This window comes from Tiliqua scincoides, chromosome 1 (assembly GCF_035046505.1).
Source record: "Tiliqua scincoides isolate rTilSci1 chromosome 1, rTilSci1.hap2, whole genome shotgun sequence".
NCBI lineage: Eukaryota > Metazoa > Chordata > Lepidosauria > Squamata > Scincidae > Tiliqua > Tiliqua scincoides.
The window spans coordinates 200,105,917-200,131,159 of record NC_089821.1 but is presented as its reverse complement, the minus strand read 5'-3'; the positions used below and the strand labels follow the sequence as shown (position 1 = coordinate 200,131,159).

Below are 25,243 nucleotides of genomic sequence, written 5' to 3'. Positions count from 1 at the left end.
TGGGGGGTCATGCTGCCACTTTAGACAGCTTTTTAAAAAGCCAATTACATTAATTTGGCAGTGAGATAAATTTTACTATAAAAATATGAATTTAGTGGCATTGTTAATGATATAAGATTCACCTATAATGAAATAGTAGCTAGAGTCTATAATTATGATGTAATCTGGGTCTTTGCTCCATAATCAAAAAATAGACACAAACTTCTTGACACTACTACAACAAGAATATTATGAGGATATAGCTTATACAAAGTAACTCCAGCAGGTAAACTTGCCAGGTAAATTCAGTAATTTAAATTGCTTCCTATTAGTTCTACTACTTTGGAAGCTTAACTTTTCACTGTAATCATCCTTTAATATTTATACAGTGTCTAGAATAATTTAGCAGCTTTCTCAATTTTACTGTAATTTCTTTCAATGAAAGAATAAATGCTGGAAAGTCAACCTCCTCTTAGCCCAGCTGCTATACAATCATAATTGGGTCATAGGCATAAATCACTTTCTGCAATATTGAATAAAAACCCAAATACAAGTTGTTGGGATCAGTTCTTTAATGCTGCCATTATTGTAGAATGCCTGGAGTATGACTAGCACCTGTTAAAGAATAAATTTTATATTTTTGCAACCCTAAGGGGGTGCAGCTATGTGTTTAAAAGGTCAATATCTTGAATAGAAGATACTTCTACTGTCAGGAATCGCTTCTGTTCCCACAGAGACGTCTTGATGGTGGAAGCACTACTCAGGATACTGTTAAGTTTAGTAGCATTCTGCTTGATACTGAACTCTTCAAAACAAAGGCAGGAATGGGGGTGATTGTCTGTATTGCTTTACACAGATATGAGCTCTTCAACAAGAGAACCTGTTATTTCACAGTGAACCGCCAACCGTGCCAACCACAACAGTATTGGAAGTGAATGGATGGATTCTAAGTCATTCAAGAGTGACAGTCACTCTTGGTTATCAAAGACCTTCTATAAATTACTTTGTTGGCAACAGTCTGGACACATAGAATCAAAGTACACATTCACAAATTTATTCAATGAATGGTCTGGAATTTCATATATTTTTAGTTTTTTTTCTTAATTCAAAAATAAAGCCACTTTCATAAACTTCTAATAATTAAAATGCCACAGTAGGAACATGAAATCAGATCATTGCAATTTTAAAGCTTTCAGAAATTAGAGTCTTTACATGGTGTCTAAACGTTTGTATTGAAGTACTTTTATTCAAAAAGGGGCGACTGTTTTACAGTCCTTTACATATGGTGCAGGGAATTTCAACATACATTGAATTAACTGAAGGTTAGAGATAAAGGAAGATCACAGGTGGCACCAGATTCTTCTGGGCCTTGGGGCCTTCTCTGTGGCTCATCTACCTAGAGGACTTTCCCAAACCCCATGGTTCCCTTCATTAACTAGTGGTGGTAATCCCAAACTGCTCCTCTTCCCCTTGGCCAGTAGCTTCCTCCCAAAATAATAGTGCCTTGTTGGCATCCTTCAGTCTCGGAAAACTATGGTATCGCGCTCTGAATGGTGGTTCTGGAACAAAGTGTCCTCTCCAGTGCGCAAAGCTTGGGTAAAGTAGATATGGAGGATAGACTGTTACCCATGCAGCTAATCCCCCCCTCTCCATGTCGCTGAAATGGTCCAATGGAAAGGCAGAAACCAATACAGTTGGTTCCAGCGGCATTGCAGGAGTTGCCAGAACATGACTGTGTTCAGCCATGAACAGCCTCGGGGACTCCGGCTCCAGATTTTGCCTCGAGATTGACTCCTGAAGCTTTTTCCATAACTGGATGTAGCCACAAGGCAGTGGAGGTTTGGGATCAGAGTTTTCCTTCTCTCAGATGAGCTGCCTCCTCAGGCTGATGAGTCCCATCTACCCGGTGGCTGTTTAGTCGCCTCTTAGGACAAGTACAGCCAAACTGAGGGCCTATTCTTATCCCCCAGCCCCCAGGGATTCTGGGGGATAATAATAGTAACTCCATCTTATTGAAGGGACCTAGAAAAAAAATCTATTGACAGCTGAGGAGGATGGAACAACGAACTGCCATGCAAATAATTTATGGAAATAACAATTCACCAGGCAAATCTCTATTTTCACCAGGCAAATCTCTATATGTGACTCGTATAGGCAGGTATGTTTAGGAATGGGCCCTCGGGGTCATGACCTAAGATCCCACCTATGCTGCCAGCTCTATGGAGGAATTTCAAGAGATCCAAGAAGTAGTGGCAGAAAAGAAATTGATGGCTCACTGAACTGTTGAAGAAAGAGTATCAAGGAGAAAGCAAGAATTGAGCAAACAAATATAACTTCGTAGATTGGCCTAGAGAACAGGAATGCATCATCATGCATAGTTCATTTTTTGGTGATAATAAATAAAGCTTTTTTTAGCATCATAAGAATGAAACACGATAAGAAACAAATTTTAATATTCTGTAAGACATATTAGAAGGTCTTAATGCTATGTGGTGGTTTTGGTAACATCCTATTACATTTTTCATGCTGAAAATTAATTTTAAATTTAAATTTGTTTGTATTCTTAGAATGCAGAAGTTTCAGTTTTTGAAGTGAACATTCGCTTTGTTGGTGGGCTGCTTTCAGCATACTATCTTTCTGGAGAAGAGGTAAGATTATATATAATCATAAATCATAGCTTTGAAATTACACTAAGCAGTTACAGGATGAAGTTCAGACTTTTTCTAGGGTGACTGGAAATTAGCCAACAATATGCCTTGACAAGCAAGTGGGAAGAATAGTGCATTCCCTGCTTATTAGCAACAGTTGATCGCATGTGCCTTTCTGAAGAGCTTAGCTGTAATTCTGCATCTGGGGAAAGACAAAACAGATGTTCTTGATCCATGTTTTAACTTTATACCTTATATCTACCTGGGAAAACTTAAATGAAGAATCTGAAATCCATTATCTAAACGGATTATTACCTAAAAACCCAGCATAGCTGTATTGCTATGAATCCATTACCTAAAAACCCAGCATAGCTATTACCAGATGTGCTTTTTAAATACATGCAATATGCTTACAAGAGGGAAAGCTCAGGGAGCTTGTGTTCAGGATCCTATGTAGTGGCAAATGGCACAGCTATGTGGTCTGGTGAGGATGGATGAAGGAGGTGAGAGTAAAAGGTGGAGCAAAAGTGCATTTATTGTGGGGTTTACAACTGGAGAATGGGGCATCAAAAATAGAACAATGTCTACCTAAGCACGCCAACTCACTTACAATTAGCTAGATGGAGCAACAGCTATTTCTGACTTTTAGCTTGTTACTGGGCTCTAAGCATAATCAAGTTCTAATGTAGCCTTGATCAAGGAGGAAAGCAGTAAAAGAGCCAGAGTTACTTTCCTGCAGGGAAGGGGCACATTGAGAAGTGACCAACAAGGTTAGCTGTCCAGCCTGTGCTGACACAGCAGCTTCAGTTGCACTTGAAGATAGAGGGAGAATAGGGGGGAATAGGGGAATAGGTTTAAATCCTAAAAAGGGGGAATAGGTTTAAATCCTGACTGCTGATTGGTACAGTAGCCCTTGACTGGTGGGTGGAATTAGTGATAGCTTATCACAGCACCAGTAGGTGTTTGATGGGTGCTGCCTTTGTTTTTCACACATAGCTAAGGATGCAATAACTGGCTCAGAAGGTCTGTTTGCTCATTAACTCCTTAATTGAGTTTAGCCATGAAGTTGGTGAGGACAGCTAGAGTTGGGGATCCCTCTTATCTTGCTGAGTCTTCCCCCCCCCCAAGTCCAGAGGCCATAGATGGCTGTAGTCACAGGGTAAAAGTTGCTCAAGCAAAATGCAATTACTAGTTTTTAATTTCCAAGCAGACAAAGCTCCATTTGAAACTTGACACATCAGTGTTGGCACATTGATCACTAGTTGATCAGAAATGTGGCTGTGTTGGCCTGTGGACCTCTGTTTAATATTATTAGAACTGTATGTCACCCACAAGATGTCTCAGCTGAAACTGCCTTAGCATTTTGAGTTTGTGTTGCATAGAATCCAGCTGCCTTTTCCTGGAATTAAGGGGTCAAACCAGAATCAGGGTCTCATCACAGTTTTCCATAGATCACTATCCCAGCCTGTGCATCCCAGTCTGTGACTTTGAGGTAGTTTGGTATTTATCTCATCAGTGCTCTCATTGGCACATCTACGCATGAAACCTTTACAGAGATGATTTCTGTTGGTACTTGGATGTTGTGCATTGTGTGTACAAACACTAGCCATTCTGGACCATATCCTATAATCCTGCAGTGATAGGCTCTTTCAACCAACTTCTGAGATTGTGTCCCACCATCCAGAATAGTAACAGACTTGTTGATTGGGAGTGGGGAGCTTACTGTGGCCCCTTTGAAATTGGTGGGACTTGGATACCTAAAGAGAGCAAAGTTCCCATCAACTTCTAAAGCTGTTGTCTGTCTTCAAAGCATTAAGATTCTTCCTACCATCTGTTAACAGCCAGTTTTTGCCCATTAGTACTTATTCTACAATAGCCATGTACTGTGTGTTCTTGCACCAACCTTGTTTGGGATTTTCTTCGCTGTCCTGCTGAAGCAGGCCTTTGGAACTGCAACAGAAGGCATCTATCTCTGGACCAGATCAGACAGAAAGCTCTTCAACCTCTCCAGACTGAGAGCAAAGTCCAAAGTCCAGCTAAAATGTCTTCATGACTTCCTCTTTGCCAATGATGCAGCTGTCACTACCCACTCTGCCAAAGATCTCCAGCAGCTCACGATTCGTTTTAGCAAGGCCTGCCAAGATTTTGGACTGACGATCAGCCTTAAGAAAACACAGGTCATGGTTCAGGATGTGGACTCACCTCCCTGCATTACAATCTCTGTGCATGAACTGGAGGTTGCCCATGACTTTGTGTACCTTGGCTCAGCAGTCTTCGACACTTTCTCTCGATACCGAGCTAAACAAACGCATCAGTAAAGCAGCTACCACGTTTTCCAGACTCACAAAGAGAGTCTGGTCCAACCAGAAGCTGACAGAACATACCAAGATCCTGGTCTACAGAGCTTTTGTCCTGAGTCCACGTCTGTACTGCAGCAAGTCATGGACTCTTCACTCACAACAGGAGAGGAAACTGAACGCCTTCCACACGCGCTGCCTCTGATGCATTCTCGGCATCACCTGGCAGGACAAAGTTCCAATCAACACAGTCCTGGAATGTGCTGGAATCCCTAGCGTGTATGCACTGCTGAAACAGACGCCTGCGTTGGCTTGGTCATGTCGTGAGAATGGGCGATGGGCAGATCCCAAAGGATCTCCTCTATGGAGAACTCGTGCAAGGAAAGCGCCCTACAGGTAGACCACAGCTGCGATACAAGGACATCTGCAAGAAGGATCTGAAGGCCTTAGGATTGGACCTCAACAAGTGGGAAACCCTGGCCTTTGAGCGGCCTGCTTGGAGGCAGGCTGTGCAGCATGGCCTTTCCCAGTTTGAAGAGACACTTGCCCAACAGACTGAGGCAAAGAGGCAAAGAAGGAAGACCCATAGCCAGGGAGACAGACCAGGGACGGACTGCACTTGCTCCCAGTGTGGAAGGGATTGTCACTCCCGAATTGGCCTTTTCAGCCACACTAGACTGTTCCAGAACCACCTTTCAGAGCACGATACCATAGTCTTTCGAGACTGAAGGTTGCCAACCATGTAACAGTTTCACTCAAATTAAGCAGTTTGACTTCTGTGTCTTAATTCTATATAACTATTGTGACCCTTTTACTTTGGGTACATACTTTGGTTTGGTATCAAAGGTTACTTGGTCTCCGTGTATGTATATGTGTGTGTGTGTGTGTGTGTGTATATATATATATATACACACACACACACACACACACACACACACACACACACACACACACACACATATGCCTTTTGCTCTGAAAGACTGAAAGAATAGAATAAGTGAGCACCAGCAGGCAAGCATAGTGGTGTCCTTGGCAAGACGTGTACTTCTGCCAAGATGAAGCCTATCTCTTCGTTGCCTTAGTTGCACTATCTTTCCTAAATTCCAAAGTGTATTAACACAGCCTTTGAGGCCCCAAAGTCCCAGCTTCTGTGAAACTTCTGTGAAATTAACAAACAGCTTCAAACAGCTTTTCACTATTTTCTGTGTTTCTGTGCTTTAGCAATGTGGCTTTTAAGCTTTTTGCACAAATGGTATGCTTTTAAAATCAAGCAGCTCTTTAGCATTGTGTGTATGCTATAGTATTTCTGGGCTATCCAGTGGCTCTAGGGTCAAAGATCACTGTGCCTCACTGTGTGCTCCAGTTGCATTGCTAGAGGAGTGGAGAGCGCTAGGTTTGCAGCGAGCCTGACCATGGCTTGCAAAAGCATTACTAATTGCATGGAGCCTCACTGCTAGCTGATCAGAATCCCTCTGGAGCAGGGACATGCAGAGTGGGGGTGGCAGGTGATGCAGAACCACCCTATCTTAGTCCATGGAAAAGCACCACAGGTGCCCTGCCTGCTTACACATTAGGAGGCTCTCCTTACACCGGAGAAAGCAGGTGTAATGAGAGCCTCCTCAGGTGTAAGCAGGCAGGGCAGTGATGTTTTTCCATAGACAACAGGCAGTTCTGCCTCACCTATTGCTCCTGCACTGCACGAAGAGGAGGGGACCGCTTTGCACACCTGCGGTGAGGCTTCATGCAACATGTAGTGCTTTACAAGCTGAAGTGAGACTCAGTGCAAACCTTAGTGCTTTGCACCCAATCTAGCTACACTACTGGGCTCCGTTACTTGGGAGGAGGAAGTAACTGAATGCCTAGTGCAAATGGAACTACTTCTGAGTAGAGCTGCAAAGGATTGGGTCATCCTGGTAAGCCTCACATCTGCTGGGTGTGACCCTCCTCCCTCTTGCCCCTTCTGTTCCTGCTCTCATGCAGTCCATCCTACCCCTTCTGCTTTGTTAACAGATGGAATGGGGACTGCAGGGGAGTGTTTAAAGAGAACTCTCTCTCACACACACACACACACACACACACACACACACACACACACACCTGGACAGCAGCCCTGGTTTTTTCCACAGCTGCCTTTTTAAAGGGAATGACTTGAACTCAAGTCTTTTCACATTGCAGAAATGCTCTGGGTGACTCAAAGTCTGCCTGTTATTACTCATTTTTTTACTTGAGTCATGGGGCAGAGATGCCCGACTTGCCTATCCCTGGTAAACAGTGTGTTCAAACTTGAAACTGTAGTTTGAAAAATACCTTTCATTCAGCTAAGAAAATTCAACTGGAGCATAACCATGCTACTTCTCCAAGTACTGCATTTCTGGTACTGAAAGAAGATATGTATGTCCATGGGGTGGTGGTGGTGGTTGGTTTTTAAGTCCAACTTGGAAAAGTTAATCTCTTATTGATTTGATATCAAAGATCATTTACTTGTGGTTCCTTTTGCTGTTAAGTAAATGCGAGTTATAACTAATGTTGTCTAGTTTTCATTTTGCTACTTAGTGGCCTTTTCCAAAGAATATTGGGAGTATGCATAAATGTTACTTTGATTATAAATCTCTTTAGGCATTTCCAAATTATTGGTATTTGGGAACCTAAGTGGAATCTGAACATCTAAAATGGTTTTCCTAACTGTTGGTTCATGGTGCATGCCATAATCATGTTCATGATGCTCTTTATCATTCAGAGTGCATACCACTAAGTGGTGTTTAATAGAAGCACAAGACTGTTCATATTATTCAAGTGGATCAATAGCCAAATTACCCAGTTTTGTTACCAGCACTATTGAAATGTTTACCTATGAGCAGAAATGAAAGTATCAAAGATTTGGCTAAAACCTGGTCCATAATAGATTGTGACTTTTAGGGATGCCTGTTATCTGGTTACTGGAATTTGAAAGAGTTTCTTGGAGCATAGGGAAAAGACACCCATCTCTGATGGAGAAAATACAGAACTGTATATCGTGATTGAAATGAATCACTTCTCTTAAAATTACCCACAGGCCTATTGCCATCATCGTGGGTAGATCTGTGGAGTTTCCCAAGCCTTTTCCAGAATGTTTAGCATTCTTTACAAAAATTTAAAGCTACTATAAGCAATATGACAGTTGATGTTACCAACATTTTTACTACTGTATTTTAAAAATACAGCAGAACACTAATCAAAATGTTGATCACAACGTTCTGAAACAGTGGTTTCTACATTTTCTGACATGTGTGCCTTGTGTATTCAACATTAAGCATGGTACTTGATAGTTACACTCTTATACACTTTGGAGTGGTGGGGACGCAGTTGCGCAGCGCTGAGTCAATGAGCCTATTGACCGCAAGGTGGCAGTTCGAATCTGTGCAGTGGGGTGATCTCTCCTTGCTTGTCCCATCTCCTGCCAACCTAGCAGTTCAAAAACATGTAAAAATGCAAGTAGATAAATAGGTACCATCTTGGTGGGAAGGTAATGATGTTCTGTGCACTTGAGCGTCTAGTCATGCCAGCCACATGGCCACGGAAACTGTCTATGGACAAATGCTGGCTCTTCAGCTTAAAAATGGAGATGAGCACTGCCCCCCTAGAGTTGGACATGACTAGGCTTAATGCTGGAGGGAACCTTTACCTTTTACACATTGGAGTACATATTCAGCTCTTTCCTTCACATCTTAGGGTCAGACTATAGGTCAGAATTTTTATTTCGGTCATGTACACCTCTGCTTTGAAAAGGGACAGCCTTTCTGGATAATTAACTCCTCATCTGCTACATTTGAAAATTAGACCTGTGTTCTGGGATTTAGAGGCAGAATAACTTGGCTGTTGGTATCCTATGCATATGAGACATAAAATGGGACTGCCTAGCCTGCTGTATGCACAAAGGACCAACTTGCATGTGTAAGGACCAAGGAAAAATAAATGTTAAACTTTAATGAACGTGTGTCATGAGTGTTGCACATGGAACAATACAAATCCTAATTTCATTCAAGATCCAAGTGTGGCTTGCATATCAAAGTATTGCTAGTGGTCTCTGGTTTGGGGGGAAGTATTTGCAAGTTATGGCTCACATCATATGTCATTTAGGTAATTTCAAAACCATGATATGTATAATCAAGAATATATCAAAGGTCCATACAGATTGAGCCCACTTATCCACAGATTTTCCTTCCAAATCTGGCTCAATGTGGGTTCCTGGCCTCCTAATGCCTTTAAAGGGCATAAAAAATGTCACTTATGGTTTTCGGACAAAAACAAAGTCACTTTTTTGCCTGTGAGGAGCATTCTGAAGCCCACAGAGGCTGCGGGCTGATGTGTGCAGCCTCTGACGACTTCAGAAGCCTTCTAGAGACAACCAGAGCAGAGCTGTGGTTGCCTTTGGAGGGTCTGAAGAGGCTGCAGATTTTGGTATCCCCATGAGTTCAAGAACCTTTCCTGGTTCTCCCTTTCCTAGATTGCCTAACCATAGATTACTTGATTGTGGCTGTCACAACCATACAGAACAGGAAAGAATTAGCATACAAGAGGGGGCAAAAAGGCCATAGACCAGTGTTACATTACTGAGCCTCAATCATGTTTGGAAGATTGGGAATGTGACTTTGAAATTGAGCTTGTATCATAGTTCATATCTGTATTAGAAACTACTTCGTTTTGTCACATGATGTTTGCTTATTTTAATTTTATAGATATTCCGAAAGAAAGCTGTGGAATTAGGAGAGAAGTTGCTTCCAGCCTTTAACACTCCTACAGGAATTCCTTGGGCATTGTTAAACATCAAAAGGTAAAAGCAAATTAATATTTCTGTAGCAGTTGCAGAAAACAAATTCCTCTCTACTTGTGCTTTACATACTGATTCGAATTATCAAGCAGGCAGATTTTCCTGTATTGTCTATCAGCTGAGTTCTCAGCTTAACTGAATAGATAACCCTTGCATAGCATGAGGCAGTGCATCATAAGAGTCTTGCATCTTCTTTGCATATTCAGTACAAGTTGCAGCCATTCTGTCAGTTTAAATGACCTTTTTTACTCTCAGTAGGATGATGGCTCAGTCTCTTTAGAAGCTGAGTATCTTCAAGGAGGAAGAGAAACTGGTCAGGTCACAACATTGTTGGTTGAATGTTAATCTTCCTGCAATTCTGGTTCCATTCTTTTCCTCCAACTTCACTGGCAACTAGTAGTTGAACTGACCAGCTTGTTTTCATCTTGCACACAAAAGCATAAACTATGTTTTTGTGTGGAAGATCTAAACAAGCTGGTCAGTGTGTGTGTGACATGGGGGAGGGTATCATTTTTAACTTTGTCCCAGGCTCCAGGATGGCTAGCTACACTACTGAGCATTACTACAGGCATATGCAGGTTATCATTTTCTTTCTCACAGTAGGAAAGATACTTAGAGTGAAATCTATTGTTAAAGGCTTTATGCAAGAACCTAGCAAATATTTCTTTATTTCTCTAATACAAGTTTTGCGTTAATACTCAACCTGTTTTCAAGTTTGTATCTGCAACCCAGAAGAATAGGAATTTCTAGAAACTCCAGTACAGGTTGAGTCTCATTATTTGCATGGGTTCCATTCCAAGCACTCATGGGAATGACAAAAAACAAACTATAGCAAATTCATTTAAAAAACAAAGTTCCTTTGCTCCTGTGATTTAAAAACAACCTTGCTGACCTTTGTGATGTAAGATAAGAGTCATTAAGAAGACAGTCCATCAATTAGTCCTCCTTTAAGCGATTACAAAGGTGCTTCACTCAGCCCCTCCCTTCACCAATGCAAAGCGATCACCTTTCTTTCATGTGCTCAGGGAGAAGAGAGGGGTTGCCTGGAGAGAGAAGGATTGTTGGCCAGCACGTGTGCGCGCGCTCTCTCTCTCTCTCTCTCTCTCTCTCTCTCTCTCTCTCTCTCTCTCTCTCTCTCTCTCATATTAAGGAGGCTATTGTTAAAGGACTGTTCAGGTTTTTTTAACTGATTTTAAAGGGATGCATTTTTCCCTTCTCCAGGGATCAGCACGTTCCTTCTCATTTGCAATGGCCATTCGTGTTGAGTCAAATCCGTGGATAAAAAAATCTGTGTATAACTAGGCTGGACCTGTATTCTGCACAACCTACACTTAAGTGCCCTCCATATGTACCAGTTAGGGTCCAGGGATGTGTACTTATGTAGCTTGAAAATATCCAGGTCTTGCCAGTCTAGTGCTATTGCTCTTGCACAGAAGCACCACCAAAAGGCATGCTGCATTGGCACAGCTGTCCATAACTCAGGGAGCCTGCGTATTTCTAGTACCTGAACTAGGGCTTCTAATGCATATTTGATAGGGTGGATAAAAACAGATCTTACTTTTTAAAAAAGAGTTATATAAAACAGCCCTTAAAATATTTTGATTTTTATGATCTTGCTTATGCTCTGCTAAAGTAACTTTTCCCTTTGACTGGATGACTGTTAAATTAGGCGTACACCTTTGTTTGACAACTAGAAATAAGTTTGCACACTGTCTTACTCTTAAGACAACTATCTAGAACAGTAGTTCCCAAACTTACAATAGTCACAGCATCTTTCTTTCATGGTAGCCTTTTCTTTCTGGTGCTACCATCTTGGATCTCACAAGGACTTGTTCAATCCAAGATGGTGGCACCCAGGAAAGCGAGGGATATCCTGCTACACCCCTGTGAGTTTGCTGCACTGCCCTTAAGTGCCGCAGTGTGCAGTTTAGGAACCTCTGATCTAGAAGCATCACACTGCAGGTCCAAGAGGTCCCATGCAGGGCCAGTTTCGAGAGGCAAACAAGTACAGTAACTTTCCGTTCATGCCTTCTGTACAACATCAGTGCCACTCTTGATGCTCTTCCTCATACTTAGTGCTGTTAATGCATTTCCACATTTTCTGATGTTAAAATAACTTTTTAGGAAGAAACATGTAAAACAACCTGTTGATTGTGAAGGCTGAAAATGTAGAAGGGATATTCAGATCAGATTAGAAACCTTTATTGGCATCACAGACAACAAATAAAACAAGCAAAAAAGAAACGGCTAGTAAAATAGCCTAAAAAATCACACATCTTTTAATTCACACAGAGCTGCCTAAGACACACACAATTCCCCTTACACAGCTTCTCAATGATCATAGCTCAGATAGATAGCTAGCTAGCTCAAATATATATAGCTCATATTATATAAATCATGGTGATGTTTGTGCCTACTAAAAATCAGACAAGGTAGAAGGGATATTGTGTTAACATATAGCATGACATTATTGCCACCTAACCTAACATCTGTTATGCTAAGTTAAGGTATTTCTATCAAAGGAGCTTGTATAATGAAGTAAAAGGCAAGTACAGGTCCAGCCTTGTTTTACACAGATTTGATTCAACAAAAAAGGCCACTGCAAATGAGAAGGAATGTGCTGATCTATGGAGAAGTGGAAAAATGCATCCCTTTAAAAGTGCAGTTTTTGCCTATGTGCAACCTCCTGATTTTAGAAATGGGCTATGTCAGAATGCCAGATGCAAGGGAGGGCACCAGGATGCAGGTCTCTTGTTATCTGGTGTGCTCCCTGGGGCATTTGGTGGGCTGCTGTGAGATACAGGAAGCTGGACTAGATGGGCCTATGGCCTGATCCAGTGGGGCTGTTATGTTCTAAAGCTGCTTTTCTTACTGTAGAGACAGTCATGCAAGTGTTCATCCCATTCTTCAGCTGAACCAGGCAAAGGCGCCCCCCCTTAGCAATATGATCTTGGAGATTGTGTCACTGCCCTGGCACCTCTCCTGCAAAAACTTGGGGAGTAAATCACCATAAAGGTTTATGAACCACTGGTCTAACTTACTGTTGTTGCATGGATGGTAGAACAGTAAGCACTTATTCACGGCTTCCTGTTTTGGTGTTCTACTTGCTTTTTCTTTAGGGACCTGATCTAAGAGGAGTTCTCACTTGCATATACGATCTTTTCAGTTTTCTTTTATTTTATTCCCTCTTCCTGTGTTTAAGTGTTGGGAAAAGTGATTAATTAAACCCTTGGTACATAAAGCAATAGAAACATGAATTTTTTTACTTTTATTCATCAGTGCTATAACTATCTTGAAAGCTAGTAAAATATATGGATAAGGTTTACAGAAGTCTGCATATGCCACCTAATTGAGGAATCAGATAATGAACTGTTCTAAGTGCATGCATGCTTAAAAAGCAGTGGGCTCTCCGTTTTATGGAAATTACATTTTTTGTGTACTTATTCCTTGCACGTAAGCACTGGTCACTTGAAATGAAATTGCTATTATGCTAATTTTAGAACAGTACTGAATAATTAAATTAAAACCCACATTTTGTTTAGCTGTTGACATTAGGACTGCATGCTCATGTGATGTGTCATCTGTGTTGGTGAAATTGCAGCAGGTTGGGAGAAGAGAAGAACCACAAGACTGGGCATGCATCAGGCAGGAGCAGTTCTCTTTGCTTGTTTATTTGAAGGGAGCATAATAGCCATACAAAATATTCCCAAGGAAGTTTAGGACTGACTTTGCACCCACCGCTTTGAAAGATTTATGGATGAAGGGTTGTTCTCAAGTTTTGAATTTGGCAACCATGTGGCTCATTTTGCATAATTTTGATTCTTTTAGTCATGAGGCATGAGACTGATACTTCATCCTTCACCTCTAAATCTTGCTTATTGTCTATTCTCAGCTTGAGAATCTTTGTTAAGCATTGTCTCCATGCTATCAAGCTTCTCTCTGCAACCTTAGGATGCAACAATTTTAATTCCTTTGATTATAAGAAAAAAATGGAGTCTCCACAACCCATCTGGTAGTGGCTTATTCCATTTGCTGTTCCAGTTTTGCATCAGCCATCTTTCATCAGCAAATATAAAGAATGTTAATGAATGCCCCTCTAACAGTTTCTCATGAATCTGTTAAAGCAAGAAATGTGGCATGGTAAGAGCTAAGCCCTTGCACTCCTCATTGGAGATTCATTAGCTTCTTGTTGGTCTGAGTTGCTCCAGTACTAATTATATCAAGCTTTACATTTGTTGGTGACATGTCAAAATAAAGCCATATTGTGTAAGCTTCTTGACTCTGCCCAGAAATCATAACTGGAGGTGGGAGAAAATAACCAAATAAAAACACAAAATGCTGCTTTCTGCACTGCTCACTTGTCTGTTTTTTGAAAACAAACCATTTTATCTATTTAATGATGGAGTGCATGGGTAATGACTGGCTGCATTTGCTAACATACCACCTATTTCATCTTCCTAGTAAGTTTTTAAAATGGTTATAGTTTAATTATAATGTAAATTTTGAATAAAAACCACAATACTGCTTTCTACACTTCTGACTTTTGAAAGACACCAAACTAGTGAAAAAATATTTTTCTCCCACCTCTAGTAGTAATTATTGGGCCAAAATAGCTAAACCGATATCAAATATATGTAAAATTTTCGCATGGTCCTTTTTAAGAACTTTCCATTTGCTGTGTACTCTTTAAGCTAACATCTTCAACTGATTAAAATCATCCAGCCGTGTGCAAAGTCAGATTTTTACAATTTTGCACAAGAAACATGCTTTGCTGTAACACTGTTGAAAATTGCCACAGAAAATGAAATGTAAGGCCGGCCACTTTCCAAGCATAAATATCTAAAGAATATTAATGAATGCCTCCCTGGCAGGAGGAAAATGTAGATCTCATTCTCTGTACCTTTGGGTTTTTTTTCCATCTTTTACTGGCTGAGTTTTCTATCTTTCAAACTATTCCTCAAAATAGATTAATTGCAATTATTCCTTGGCATGGGTACTAAGAATTTAACTGTCAACCAACTAAACCAAAGGTTTCTCTGCCCTGGGAGTTCCTTCCCTAGAATAGTCTTCTACAGTGGAATCTCATTATGCACTGGGGTTATAGTCCAGGGTCTACTTTTAAATGCCCTGTGACAAGGTATAGGTATTATACTGTGTTTAGCCACTAGAAGGGATGAATAAGGGGATTTAATAGAATGAAATTCCATTATTCATCCCATCTAGTGGCTGAGTATGGTATAGTATCTGTACAATGCATTCTGGGTCAATAGTGGAAGAGCAAGAAACCAGTAAGTGGATCGTAAAGCTATTTTTAACCCCCAGAAGTTTCCATCTGGTGCAGTTTAACAGCATCAAGGTAGGTCCCATGTGAACCACCAGTGGTATGAGTACCACTGGTTGAGAAACACTGCTTTAGATCATTAGAGAAAGAGAGAGAGAGGCCAACCCTGGAACAAGCAGCTAGACTGCAGCAGCACCAGTTGGGGAGGGGGGAGAACTTGCTTCATCTTGACCTCTGCTAGCCAAAAATAATTAGAAAATCAAGAACACAAATGAACTGATGCACACAAACTTTCAATATCTGAATGAAAGCAAATGTCAAATAATCCCAGGTGCACCTCCAGCACAAAGGAACTGCAAGACTTCTGTCTTCACCATGAAGATGGAAGCATATTGGAAAGGATGCTGCAAATGCAGCTTGAAAATAATTTTTACTCTGAAAATACAAATGCATAGTTGAGTAAAGAGAGCATGGATTTCATGAAATGGTGAAGAGAAACCTAACAAGTCAATAAATGGGGATGGCAAAGGCAATTCAGGTGTTGCTATCCAAAACACAGATGGCTCTCATGTGAAACTACTTGTACTGCATCATTTCCAAACAGATTTTTCATTAGTGTTAAAACCATATTTTTCTTGCTAAATCATTAAATTAATGCATTGCCAAGGCTGAACTCCTATGCACACTTACCTGGGAGTAAGTCCCCTTGAACAGTGGTTTCAGAATAAACATGTCTAGGTTTGTTTTATTAAAGATGGTGTGACTCTTTTAACAAGTGATCCTTCATTCCTAGAAATAATAATAATAATAACTTTATTTTTATTTTGAGTCCCCGAAGGGACTCAAGGCGGCTTACAACATATTAAAAACAAATAAAAACATATTAACACATACTAAAAACAGCAGTCAGAGTAAAAAAATAGGTAAAAAGAGCATAGAGCAACAGCAAGTCATAAAAGAATCAGGCCTGTAAAAATTATTAAAAGATGTTAAAAAGATGTTAAAAGGCCAAGAACTCAGAAGGCCTGTTTAAACAGAAGGGTCTTCAGGCCTTGCCGAAAGGTCTCAAGAGAGGGAGCCATTCTTAAGTCAAGGGGAAATTTTGCTCTAAATATATTACTGTTGTGTGCGATAATTAGAGAAAATCTGTTTCTTCAGGTTTTTCACTTATGCTTTTTGCCGTGTTGGATTATAAATACCTTTTGAAGAAAAAAAAACTTGCTTTATTGTCTTTCAGTTGCAGGCATAATGAACTGAGCAGTAACTTCCAAAGCTAGAAAAGAATATTCATGATGGATGCTGATTTAGGTTATCATCACATCACCTGTGATTTAGGCTCTAAACCTCTGCTTGCCAATTTGAGAATATGCACCAGAAATTCAAAGGGATTATCTACATAGGACTGGGCTGTTTAAAGAAGCTCAGTGGAGAATAGCATGTGACTGTCATGTGTGGTTCTAGGGAGAAACTATAAAATTAGCCTGTTGTGGAAAGGGGGACAGTCTTTCTTGATGAACTTGAGTTCACACATTTAACTACCTGAGGATGGCAGTGATGCTACAGTATGTGGGAAGCACTGTCAGAGCCAAACATATAGATCACTATGTTGGTTTTAGATAGCTATATTCTTAATGATACTGAATACATACAGCATAGTCAAAGCTGTGCCCAGTGGGATTGAAAATACAAACACATGAAGTAAAACCCATTTTTCAGCTCAGTGCATTTGAAACATTCCTTATAATTTCCCAGATATCAAACGGCACTTTCTCGAAATCTCTGTTCTTTTGATACCTTGAATCAGCTGTTTTCTTGCACTGATCAGCTATATTTTTCCTATGTCAATGTTGTTCCATTAATGAAGTGTCTGCAATCAGCACATTACTGTATGGTTAGAATATATTGCTATCTTAACTTTCTGACTAAAATAAGTCAGAATTAAAACAAGTCAAAATTAAAAGTTAAACGTAAATCTTTACTATTAAAAGAATAATGTTGTGGATGATTTGGTATGTGATGTCTGTGTACCATGGTGAAGAACCAGGGTTCATGTGAACCTGCACAGTACCTATAGCTAGCATGTTATGAATGTGTGTAATACAGGTATCTATCAAGATCTTTAAGTATATGCTGCCTCTTCAGTCAGCTGCAGAAAACAGACTGTTAATACTGAAGAATGCGGTTCCCTCTACTCAGCTCTAACAAAAGCCCCACACATTCCCTTTTGCGCTCTTGAGGTTGTCGATATCATTGCCAAGCATTCCAGAGCCTTTACTATTCATTCAGCCATGGTAGGGCTCTGCACTCTCAGGGGTAAGACACTGCTGAAGAACAATCCATTCTTAAGCAAGAAAGCCCCTTGGTTTTTGCTAACAATTGTAACTGTCTTTGCATGCTTTCAGTGAACTCTTGCTAGAGCAGCCCTACAGGCTAGTGTATGTTTCCTGCCACTTAACATAAGAAGAGCCCTGTTGGATCAGGCCAAAGGCCCTTCTAGTCCAGATTCCTCTGTCTCATAGTGGCCCACCAAATGCTTCAGGGAACACTCTAAACCCGGGGCCAGATGCGGCCCACAGCAAGCCTCTATCCGGCCCACGGCCACCCTCTTGTCCCCTGAAAGCCTCTGGCCTGCTTGACTGACTGACTGCTCTGATTGCATCTGGAGGATGTTCTGAGGGCAGGAGAGGCTGAGTGAATGAGCCCATTCATTCATTTATTCATTCATCTAAGTTCCATCTCTAATTTATTTATTTAAATTTTATATTTAAATTTTTTTCTGGCTCTCGGCACTGCGCCAGATATTTCATGCTGCCCTCTGGCTAAAAAGTTTGGAGACCCTTGCTCTATACCAAGGGTGTCCAAACATTTTGGCAGGAGGGCCACATCATCTCTCTGACACTGTGTCGGGGGCCGGAAAAAGAAATGAATCAATTTACATTTAAAATTTGAATAAATTTACATAAATGAATTTATTAGAGATGGAACTTATATGAATGAATGAAGGCATGCAGTAGCTCAAGGCCTATAAAAGACCTTGCACAAAGCAAGGTCAGCCTTTCCTTCACTGCCACTGCTGCATCATAGGTGTGAAACAGCAAGTAGTGGAGGGAGCCCCACAGCTCAGGTGAGAGGTCGAACAGTCGTCCTCACACTGAGAGCAGTTGCATCGGGCCAGCAAGGGCTCCAGCAAGTCTCCGGAGAGCCAGAGGCACATTGGAGACTGGGGGCTCCCTGAGGGCCAGATTGGGAGCTCCCGAGGGATGCAAGTGTCTCCCAGGCCGGGGTTTGGGCACCCCTGCTCTATACAACAGATTCAACTTGTGTCCTGGTGCCCTCCCCTGCATCTGGCAATCAGAGCAGCCTACCTTTACCTTGTACATACCTACCATGACTTGTAACCTGTGATGAACTTTCCCCCAGAAATTTGTCCAATCCCCTCTTAAAGGCATCTAGGCAAGATGCCATCACTACTTCCTATGGCAAGGAGTTCCACAGACTAATTCTGCCTAAGTTTTAAATTAGGGCTGCAAAGTACCTATAGGTTTGTAGACTGTTACATAATCAGTATTTTATTTTTGGTTATTTCCATTAATTCAAGACTTGCGGGAGACATGCCCTGGGTACTAGGTGCCTGCCTGGAAAGTAAAGGGCCAGACCAGTAATATGGCAGTGTACAGGACTAAGGGCATGTGACCACAGATCTACAGACCAAGAAGGTTCCATCATTCACTGAACTCCCACACCCTACCCCATTGAACCATGGAGCACAATTCCCCAAATTTGGGCAGAGATCTGTTTACTCCTTAAATTCAAATAGAATTTCATGCCTCAGAAATACAGATGAAGCCTTCCAGTTCCATATCCTAGTAGACCAGCACATTTATTGTCTTATGACCATGGCGATCTCCTTCGCTTCCTGAGTTTTGAGGGGAAAACAGCAGGAAAGCTTCACATTACCAATATTCTTCACCAGCCTCATGATTAAGCACTGTCTAGGAGCAGTATAGTGACAATTCAAGCCAGCTACCATGTTTTCAGCTGGGGAGGGGCGCAGAACCTGGCAAAGGTCCTCATGACTGAGTCACCTAAAGCTGCGGTTTTCAAACTCTCCGGGAGTTTGAAACCTACAGTAAGTCTTGGCAGGGGCGGGGGTGAGGATGCGATCCCCAGGATTGCGTCACTCAGGGAGCTGCAGGGACTGGGATGCATTCACCAGTCCCTGCAGCAGCCGTCCCTGTGTGCGGGAAAGCCCTGCATGAGCACCTGCAGGGCGCCCGAGGTCAGGGAAAGGGAGAGTGGAGTGATCTGCTCTGCCACTGCAAAAGCGCAGGGCTCCCTGCACCCCCGGGAGGCTGCAGGAGGCTTGGGCAAGTGCACCCAAGCCCCTGCAGCCCCCCTGAGTGACACGATCCTGCAGATAGCACTGCTGCCCCGTCTCCTGGCTGCCCCCGCCCCTTAAGGCGGCAGAGGCCAGGACCCACAGGCTAGGGTGTCATGACGCCCCAGTTTGAATACCACTGGCCTAAAGTAATAGGATCCTAGGAGCCATAGGATCCTAGGAGCCAAAAATCTATTTAAAATACTTTGGCTTGTTTAGAGACTCATGATCTTCGTTCCACATCTGTTGTAGTTTCACTGACTTGACCCATTATCCTACTCAGCTGTTGTCCTGTCAAACTTTAACTCACTGGTGCTATCAAGACAGCCCCATTCCAGCCTCCATCTGAGAACCATTCCAGTTCAATAACACTCTGCAATAATACCTCTTCCTTTTCAACCTTCTCTCCTTCTGTGTCCCCAAATACTACTGAAACTGCTGAAGTCAGTGCATACTGGTCAGTCCACCTCTTGGGCCACTTACCTCTCAGTGCTCCTTCTTTTTCTCTTCCTAGGAAGAAAGGCAGTTTGACTCCCTTGCCTGACTCCTTGCATGTTAAGGGCTTGATTCATTAGCCTTATTTTTACTTTAGAGACCTTTCTGCCCAAGCAGACTCATTCATTCTTCTGCCACTGCAAGCCCTGCAGTGCAACACACTCGAACCATGCAGAAATCATCATGAGGATGCAATCTCACTAAAGACCCTATAAGTCTTTGCTATTTTTCCTTGTTGATGTCTTGTGAAGTCAAATTGACTGTACACTTCGGATTGTCTGTCTTTCCTTCTGTGAATGTGATGTGCATGAATGAGTTTTTTTTCTACTTTTTGCACTGTTTGTGTGAATGCTAGCTGTTGATTCTCTCCCCCCGCCCCGCTCTAGAACATGTGTGAGTGAGCGAATTCAGTTAGGCTCAACTGAACCCCATTTTTGTTTTTTATTTAGTTTTTGAGCACTTTTAATAAACATTAGCGTACCTTCACCCTATATTCTAAGGGGCCTACATGAGTGTGCAGACCTCTTCTTGTGTGCTGTGTCACAACTGACACAATGCCATCACTGAAAGCATGCCAATGATGTCATACATCATTGTCAAACTTCAAAGTTGCTGAGCTCTGTAGTGTGTGGAGCTCAGTTTGGAGCTGTGCAGCCACCTGGCAGTGCAGTTTACGAGAATGCTGCGGTCACCCTCGTTTCAAGAACTACTGCTGTGTCCCACTCCTAATGGTGATGGAGAATGAAAAGAGGAGTCATTGCTGTCAAATCCCTTGGTGGTGGCTTCTCATCCCCATGAACAAATAGGAGCATCCTTTCCAAGCCCTGCAAATGATACATTGGCCAATAGGGGTCATGTCAGTTTGTAGCTGGGAGTATTGTGAGCAGCAGCAACACAAGTCTGCTAGCCAATTTGTATCACTGTTGTCACCAGTATGGAAGAACTCAGGAAGTCAACCGAGTCCTTGGCTGGTGCATGACCTGACTAACTCCTTTTGCCATCCTGGTGATAGTCCAATCATGTGGCTTCACATCTTTTTGAAACTTGGTGTTTTGAAGATAGTGTTTTGCAAATTGTCTTCCAAATTGGTTAAATTCTTGCTAATAACCAACTTATTTGTTTTGGCTCTGATCTTTAATTACCTTCTCACATAAGTGAGCAGTGCTTCATTGGTGAGTATATCCAGGAACACAGAAAAATGATTTAGTATACAACTTGTCTGATTGTTTTGAACTTTTTTGAACTTTGAATTTTAAGCCACATCATTCTGGCTGGCCCTTTATCAGCACTTTATAGGAAATAGAAGACCATAAATACATGCACACTGGAGATCTACTAAAGTAGTCTAATGGGAGCCTGTCTACTAGGACTTGCTCTGATTGCAGACTAACAGTTTTTAAGGCTTTAATACTTTTTGTCAAACTGTTACACAGTGCATGACATTAAAACAGTTTTGTATCTTGTAATCTTGCTTCACTTTTCTTTATTTTAGTGGCATTGGCCGAAACTGGCCCTGGGCTTCAGGTGGGAGCAGTATTTTGGCAGAATTTGGAACACTGCATTTGGAGTTCATACATCTGAGCCATGTATCTGGAAATCCAGTGTTTGCTGAAAAGGTTAGATCCCTTAATATAACAGGTTTTTCAGGTAGCACATCAAGAATCTTTTGAAAACGTGATAAATAACTATAAGGTTTGGAATGCACACTTTAACCTTTGTCTTTCAGCTTTGGAACGTGCTGTTTGTGAAGTACAAATACTATTGACTATCATTTTCTAGCACTTGTATCACTTTATAGATGATGATAGAGCTCTTATACATTTGGATTGACTAAAAAGCGATCTGTTACTTATCCTAAGTTGAGTTTACACCACAAAGGAAAACAAAATTTAATATGGATTTTGTGTACAGGAAGCTTTGCCCAGTTGTTAGCATTTTCACAAGAGATGATCCTGTTCAATTTTTGTACAGTACTTTTATAGTGCCTACAAAACAGTAGCTTGTTCTATTGAAGTTGCTGAGCTGAAAGACATAAGGAAACAAATTGCTTGGCTATTGCTAATTACTCTGAATTTTAGCTCCAAAAAATGACTAATGGCCCAATGACGATGCCAACGGGGTATGCACTGTATCCTGCCAGGGAGTTTCAGGCCCCAAAGGTCTTCTCCAGGTAAGGGAACATTTCTTTGCCACACAAATGGGCTTACTCAGAGCTGCACCAGCTATATAGCTGGTACAGGTCTGAGTGGACTTGAGAACGTGAATTGAGACCAGGAAGAGGTTTAGGGTATTGATAGTGCCACTGTCACCAATACAACCCCTGTCCCTGCCTCAATCCGCCCTCCTCCCCATCCCTATCTCTGCCTCATTCCCTCTCACCCTGTGCTGACGTGTTGCTAGGGAATATGGACAGACTGCAGGTGCATGGATCCTGCTTATGGCAGTGACTAGGCTGCATGGAATGGCATGTCACACTTTGGAACAACTGTAAGGAACGTTACGATGCTGGAATACTAGTTCAGGAATCTTAAGGCCTTCTTAGGCTTGGGCCATAAGACTGCACTGTACTGTCTGCTTTGAAAGTTGATTTCAGTGATACTTAACCATGACTGTTTTCTCTTTTGGCCCAAGGATCTTTTAAGGAGTTCAGATTCTAACAGCAACTCACTAATGATCATTGGGCGATATCCTTCCTGGTATAAAATGCATTTTGTGGGAGGGGGAGTTGTAAGCTAATGTTAAAAAGCACATGGAAAGAGTTTTTCCTTTAGTGAATAATACTTTAATTCGTTTGTACAAATACATTCAGTTTTGTAAATGCACATGGAAACCAATATATTTTTAACCTTTTTGTTTTACTTTAGGTCATGAACATCAGGAAAGTTTTAAATCGACTAGATAAACCACAAGGTCTTTATCCCAACTACCTAAATCCTAGTAGTGGTCAGTGGGGACAGCGTAAGTACATCATTTCAAGGGGAAAAAGAAACAGTTGTCCCTTTGTAATCCAAAAACCATCTTTAAAAGCTACTTGAGCTACCTTGTCAATATGGGTCATTCATTCTTCCTTGACTATTTTGTGTTTTTATGTGTAAAACACTATCCACAATTGAATGTGCTGTGCACCAACAATATTGTTCCATGTTTTCTCAAAATTCCAGAAGGTACAGGTTTTCATAGGAAATTTGTTTGGGAAGTGGGTATGCTTGCTTTTTACTAAATATTTTCCAAAAAATTACCATTAGAGCATGAGGAGTAATGAACTCAAAGATCAGCTGCAGTCAAGCAAAATATCTTCTGTTACTATTAGACTAGCAGCACGTTATCTCTGAAGGTCACCCCTGGATTATTGCTATTGTTCACGTACATTTATTTAGCCTTTGTTACTTTGGCAGTAAATTGAAAGTGATTTGCAGCGTCATGGGTCAATTAGATTTGTCTCTAGCAATAATGGATATAATACCAGGACTTATTATTGATGAAACTCTGCTTGTGCTGTTTAGTCTGCAAATGTCAAGAGTTTCTTAGGTAATTCATTTAGGAAACTGTAAAGGTCATTTAAATGCTGCTATTCGAAGATCAGCCTTCCATCACAGAGAATGTGCTCCATTCTTTGAGGAAAGCTTTCCTCTTTGTATTGTGAATGCTCATTCAATTAATTAGCTATCTCTTTAAGGATTTTTGTAAGTGTTCTGTTAGAATTGTGAAATGCTACCTTGATACCACAAAACACTTTTCTGGAAAGTGACAGTAAAGGTTACATTTCAGAGAACTAAATACCAAGTCATAGTCTGATGAGAAAAGGAGTTCACTATAAAGGTGAAACATTGTAATAGGAAAAAAATATGGATTCTTTCCCTGCATGGTTTTTCCAGTTTGGAAAAAGGTATCCATATTTTTAAGGCATAATTAAAAAAAACAAAAAACAGAAAAAGGATTGGTGTGCTCATTTGTAAAGTTTTAAAATTTACTATATAATTGCTATAGAAATCACTTTTATACTTCAGAAGTAGGTGGTGGGTGGGTGTGTTTATATTAAAAGTGGAATTACTATAGAAACCTGTTCTCTTGTTTTTAGACCATGTCTCCATTGGAGGGCTTGGCGATAGCTTTTATGAATATTTGCTTAAGGCCTGGCTGATGTCAGATAAGACGGATGAAGAAGGCAAACAAATGTATTATGATGCTGTTCAGGTAAACGAGAGAGAACTCTGTGTATAATAGTCCAGTAACATGCCTCTAAAGAGAGAGTTTGGAGACAAAAATAATGCATGTTTTGTTTGCATAGTAGATACCTCTTTTTAAAGAAATTACTTTTGTCAGAAAATTAGGAATAGTGCAGGCAAATTGGGGAAAAATGTTATTTAGAATTCTTGGCAAGATTTAAAAATTGGAAAATATTATTCAGCTATTCGAATAACTTGACTATGCATCCCTTTATAAATATTTTTAGTAACTTCATGTATGTAGAAGATTTTTGTACAACTCTCTATGGATGTTGTCATTTTTTTACTCCCAGATATTTGAATCTGTTTCCCCAGAACAGCAAGATTATTTTAAGCCTAATCATCTGTCAAAATATGCAGTACTAACAAACCACACAACTCACCCTATGTGCTACTTGGTGAAAGAGGCAGTTCTTTCATTAATTTGAAGTGTGAAGAATTTGCCAGATCAAATTCTGTTTGAAATAGTCTGACATATTATCTCTTTTTCAATAGCTTGTTTGTTAAAATGTGTTTATCCTTCACTTACAGTGCTCATATAGAATAATTTCCTTGACTAAAGGGTAAATGTTGAAAATCTGTTTAAGTTGACCCTCTTTGGTTCTTATGTCCAACAGCCCAGTCCTAACTAGGGCCTGCACCAGCAGAATATGCATTCGACTGGCACGCACTGTCGCAAAAACACCATAAAGCATTTTGCAACAGCGCAAGGCCCAAATGCACTGGCAGGAAGGCTGGAGCTTTCCTGTGCAAATCAGTAGAGCAATAGAGGCCCACCAGAGGAAGCAATTCCAGAGCAGGAGCTGGTGGAGGGTGGGACTGGAAGTTGAATGGGGCAGGGGGAAGGCAAAATAGGGAGGCAACAGGGGCAGTGGGTGGATTGGGCCTGGGAGGAGGTGGAATTGACGGCGTTAGCACTGGATGTATCCAAACCCTGTATTCAGACCTGGTCCATCTGTGTGGATTAACACAGACTTGCACCAGCAGTATTGCTGGCACAAGTCCAAGTTGACCTGTTGCAGCTGCTAGGGCTTACCCAGAGGGTAACAAATGTGCCCTTACCCCAAGGAGAAGTCCAGCAGACAAAATTCCACTGCAGGACACAGCATAACCTGTGCCAACACTGCTGCAT

General features: G+C 41.2%; 1 protein-coding gene across 2 annotated transcripts in view; it reads left to right on the top strand.

Annotated features, from left to right (window-relative positions):
* The window catches only part of MAN1A1 (mannosidase alpha class 1A member 1), a 79,996-nt gene that overhangs the window by 35,411 nt on the left and 19,342 nt on the right, over positions 1-25,243 (top strand). For both annotated transcript variants that reach the window (XR_010793699.1, XM_066613872.1), the window contains exons 4-8: positions 2,547-2,627; positions 9,640-9,734; positions 21,378-21,501; positions 22,750-22,843; positions 23,964-24,079. Coding sequence is in view for 1 of the 2 variants with exons in the window: in XM_066613872.1 (XP_066469969.1) it covers positions 2,547-2,627; positions 9,640-9,734; positions 21,378-21,501; positions 22,750-22,843; positions 23,964-24,079 (510 nt within the window). In the remaining variant the exon portion in view is untranslated. The remainder of the gene's footprint in view (positions 1-2,546; positions 2,628-9,639; positions 9,735-21,377; positions 21,502-22,749; positions 22,844-23,963; positions 24,080-25,243) is intronic.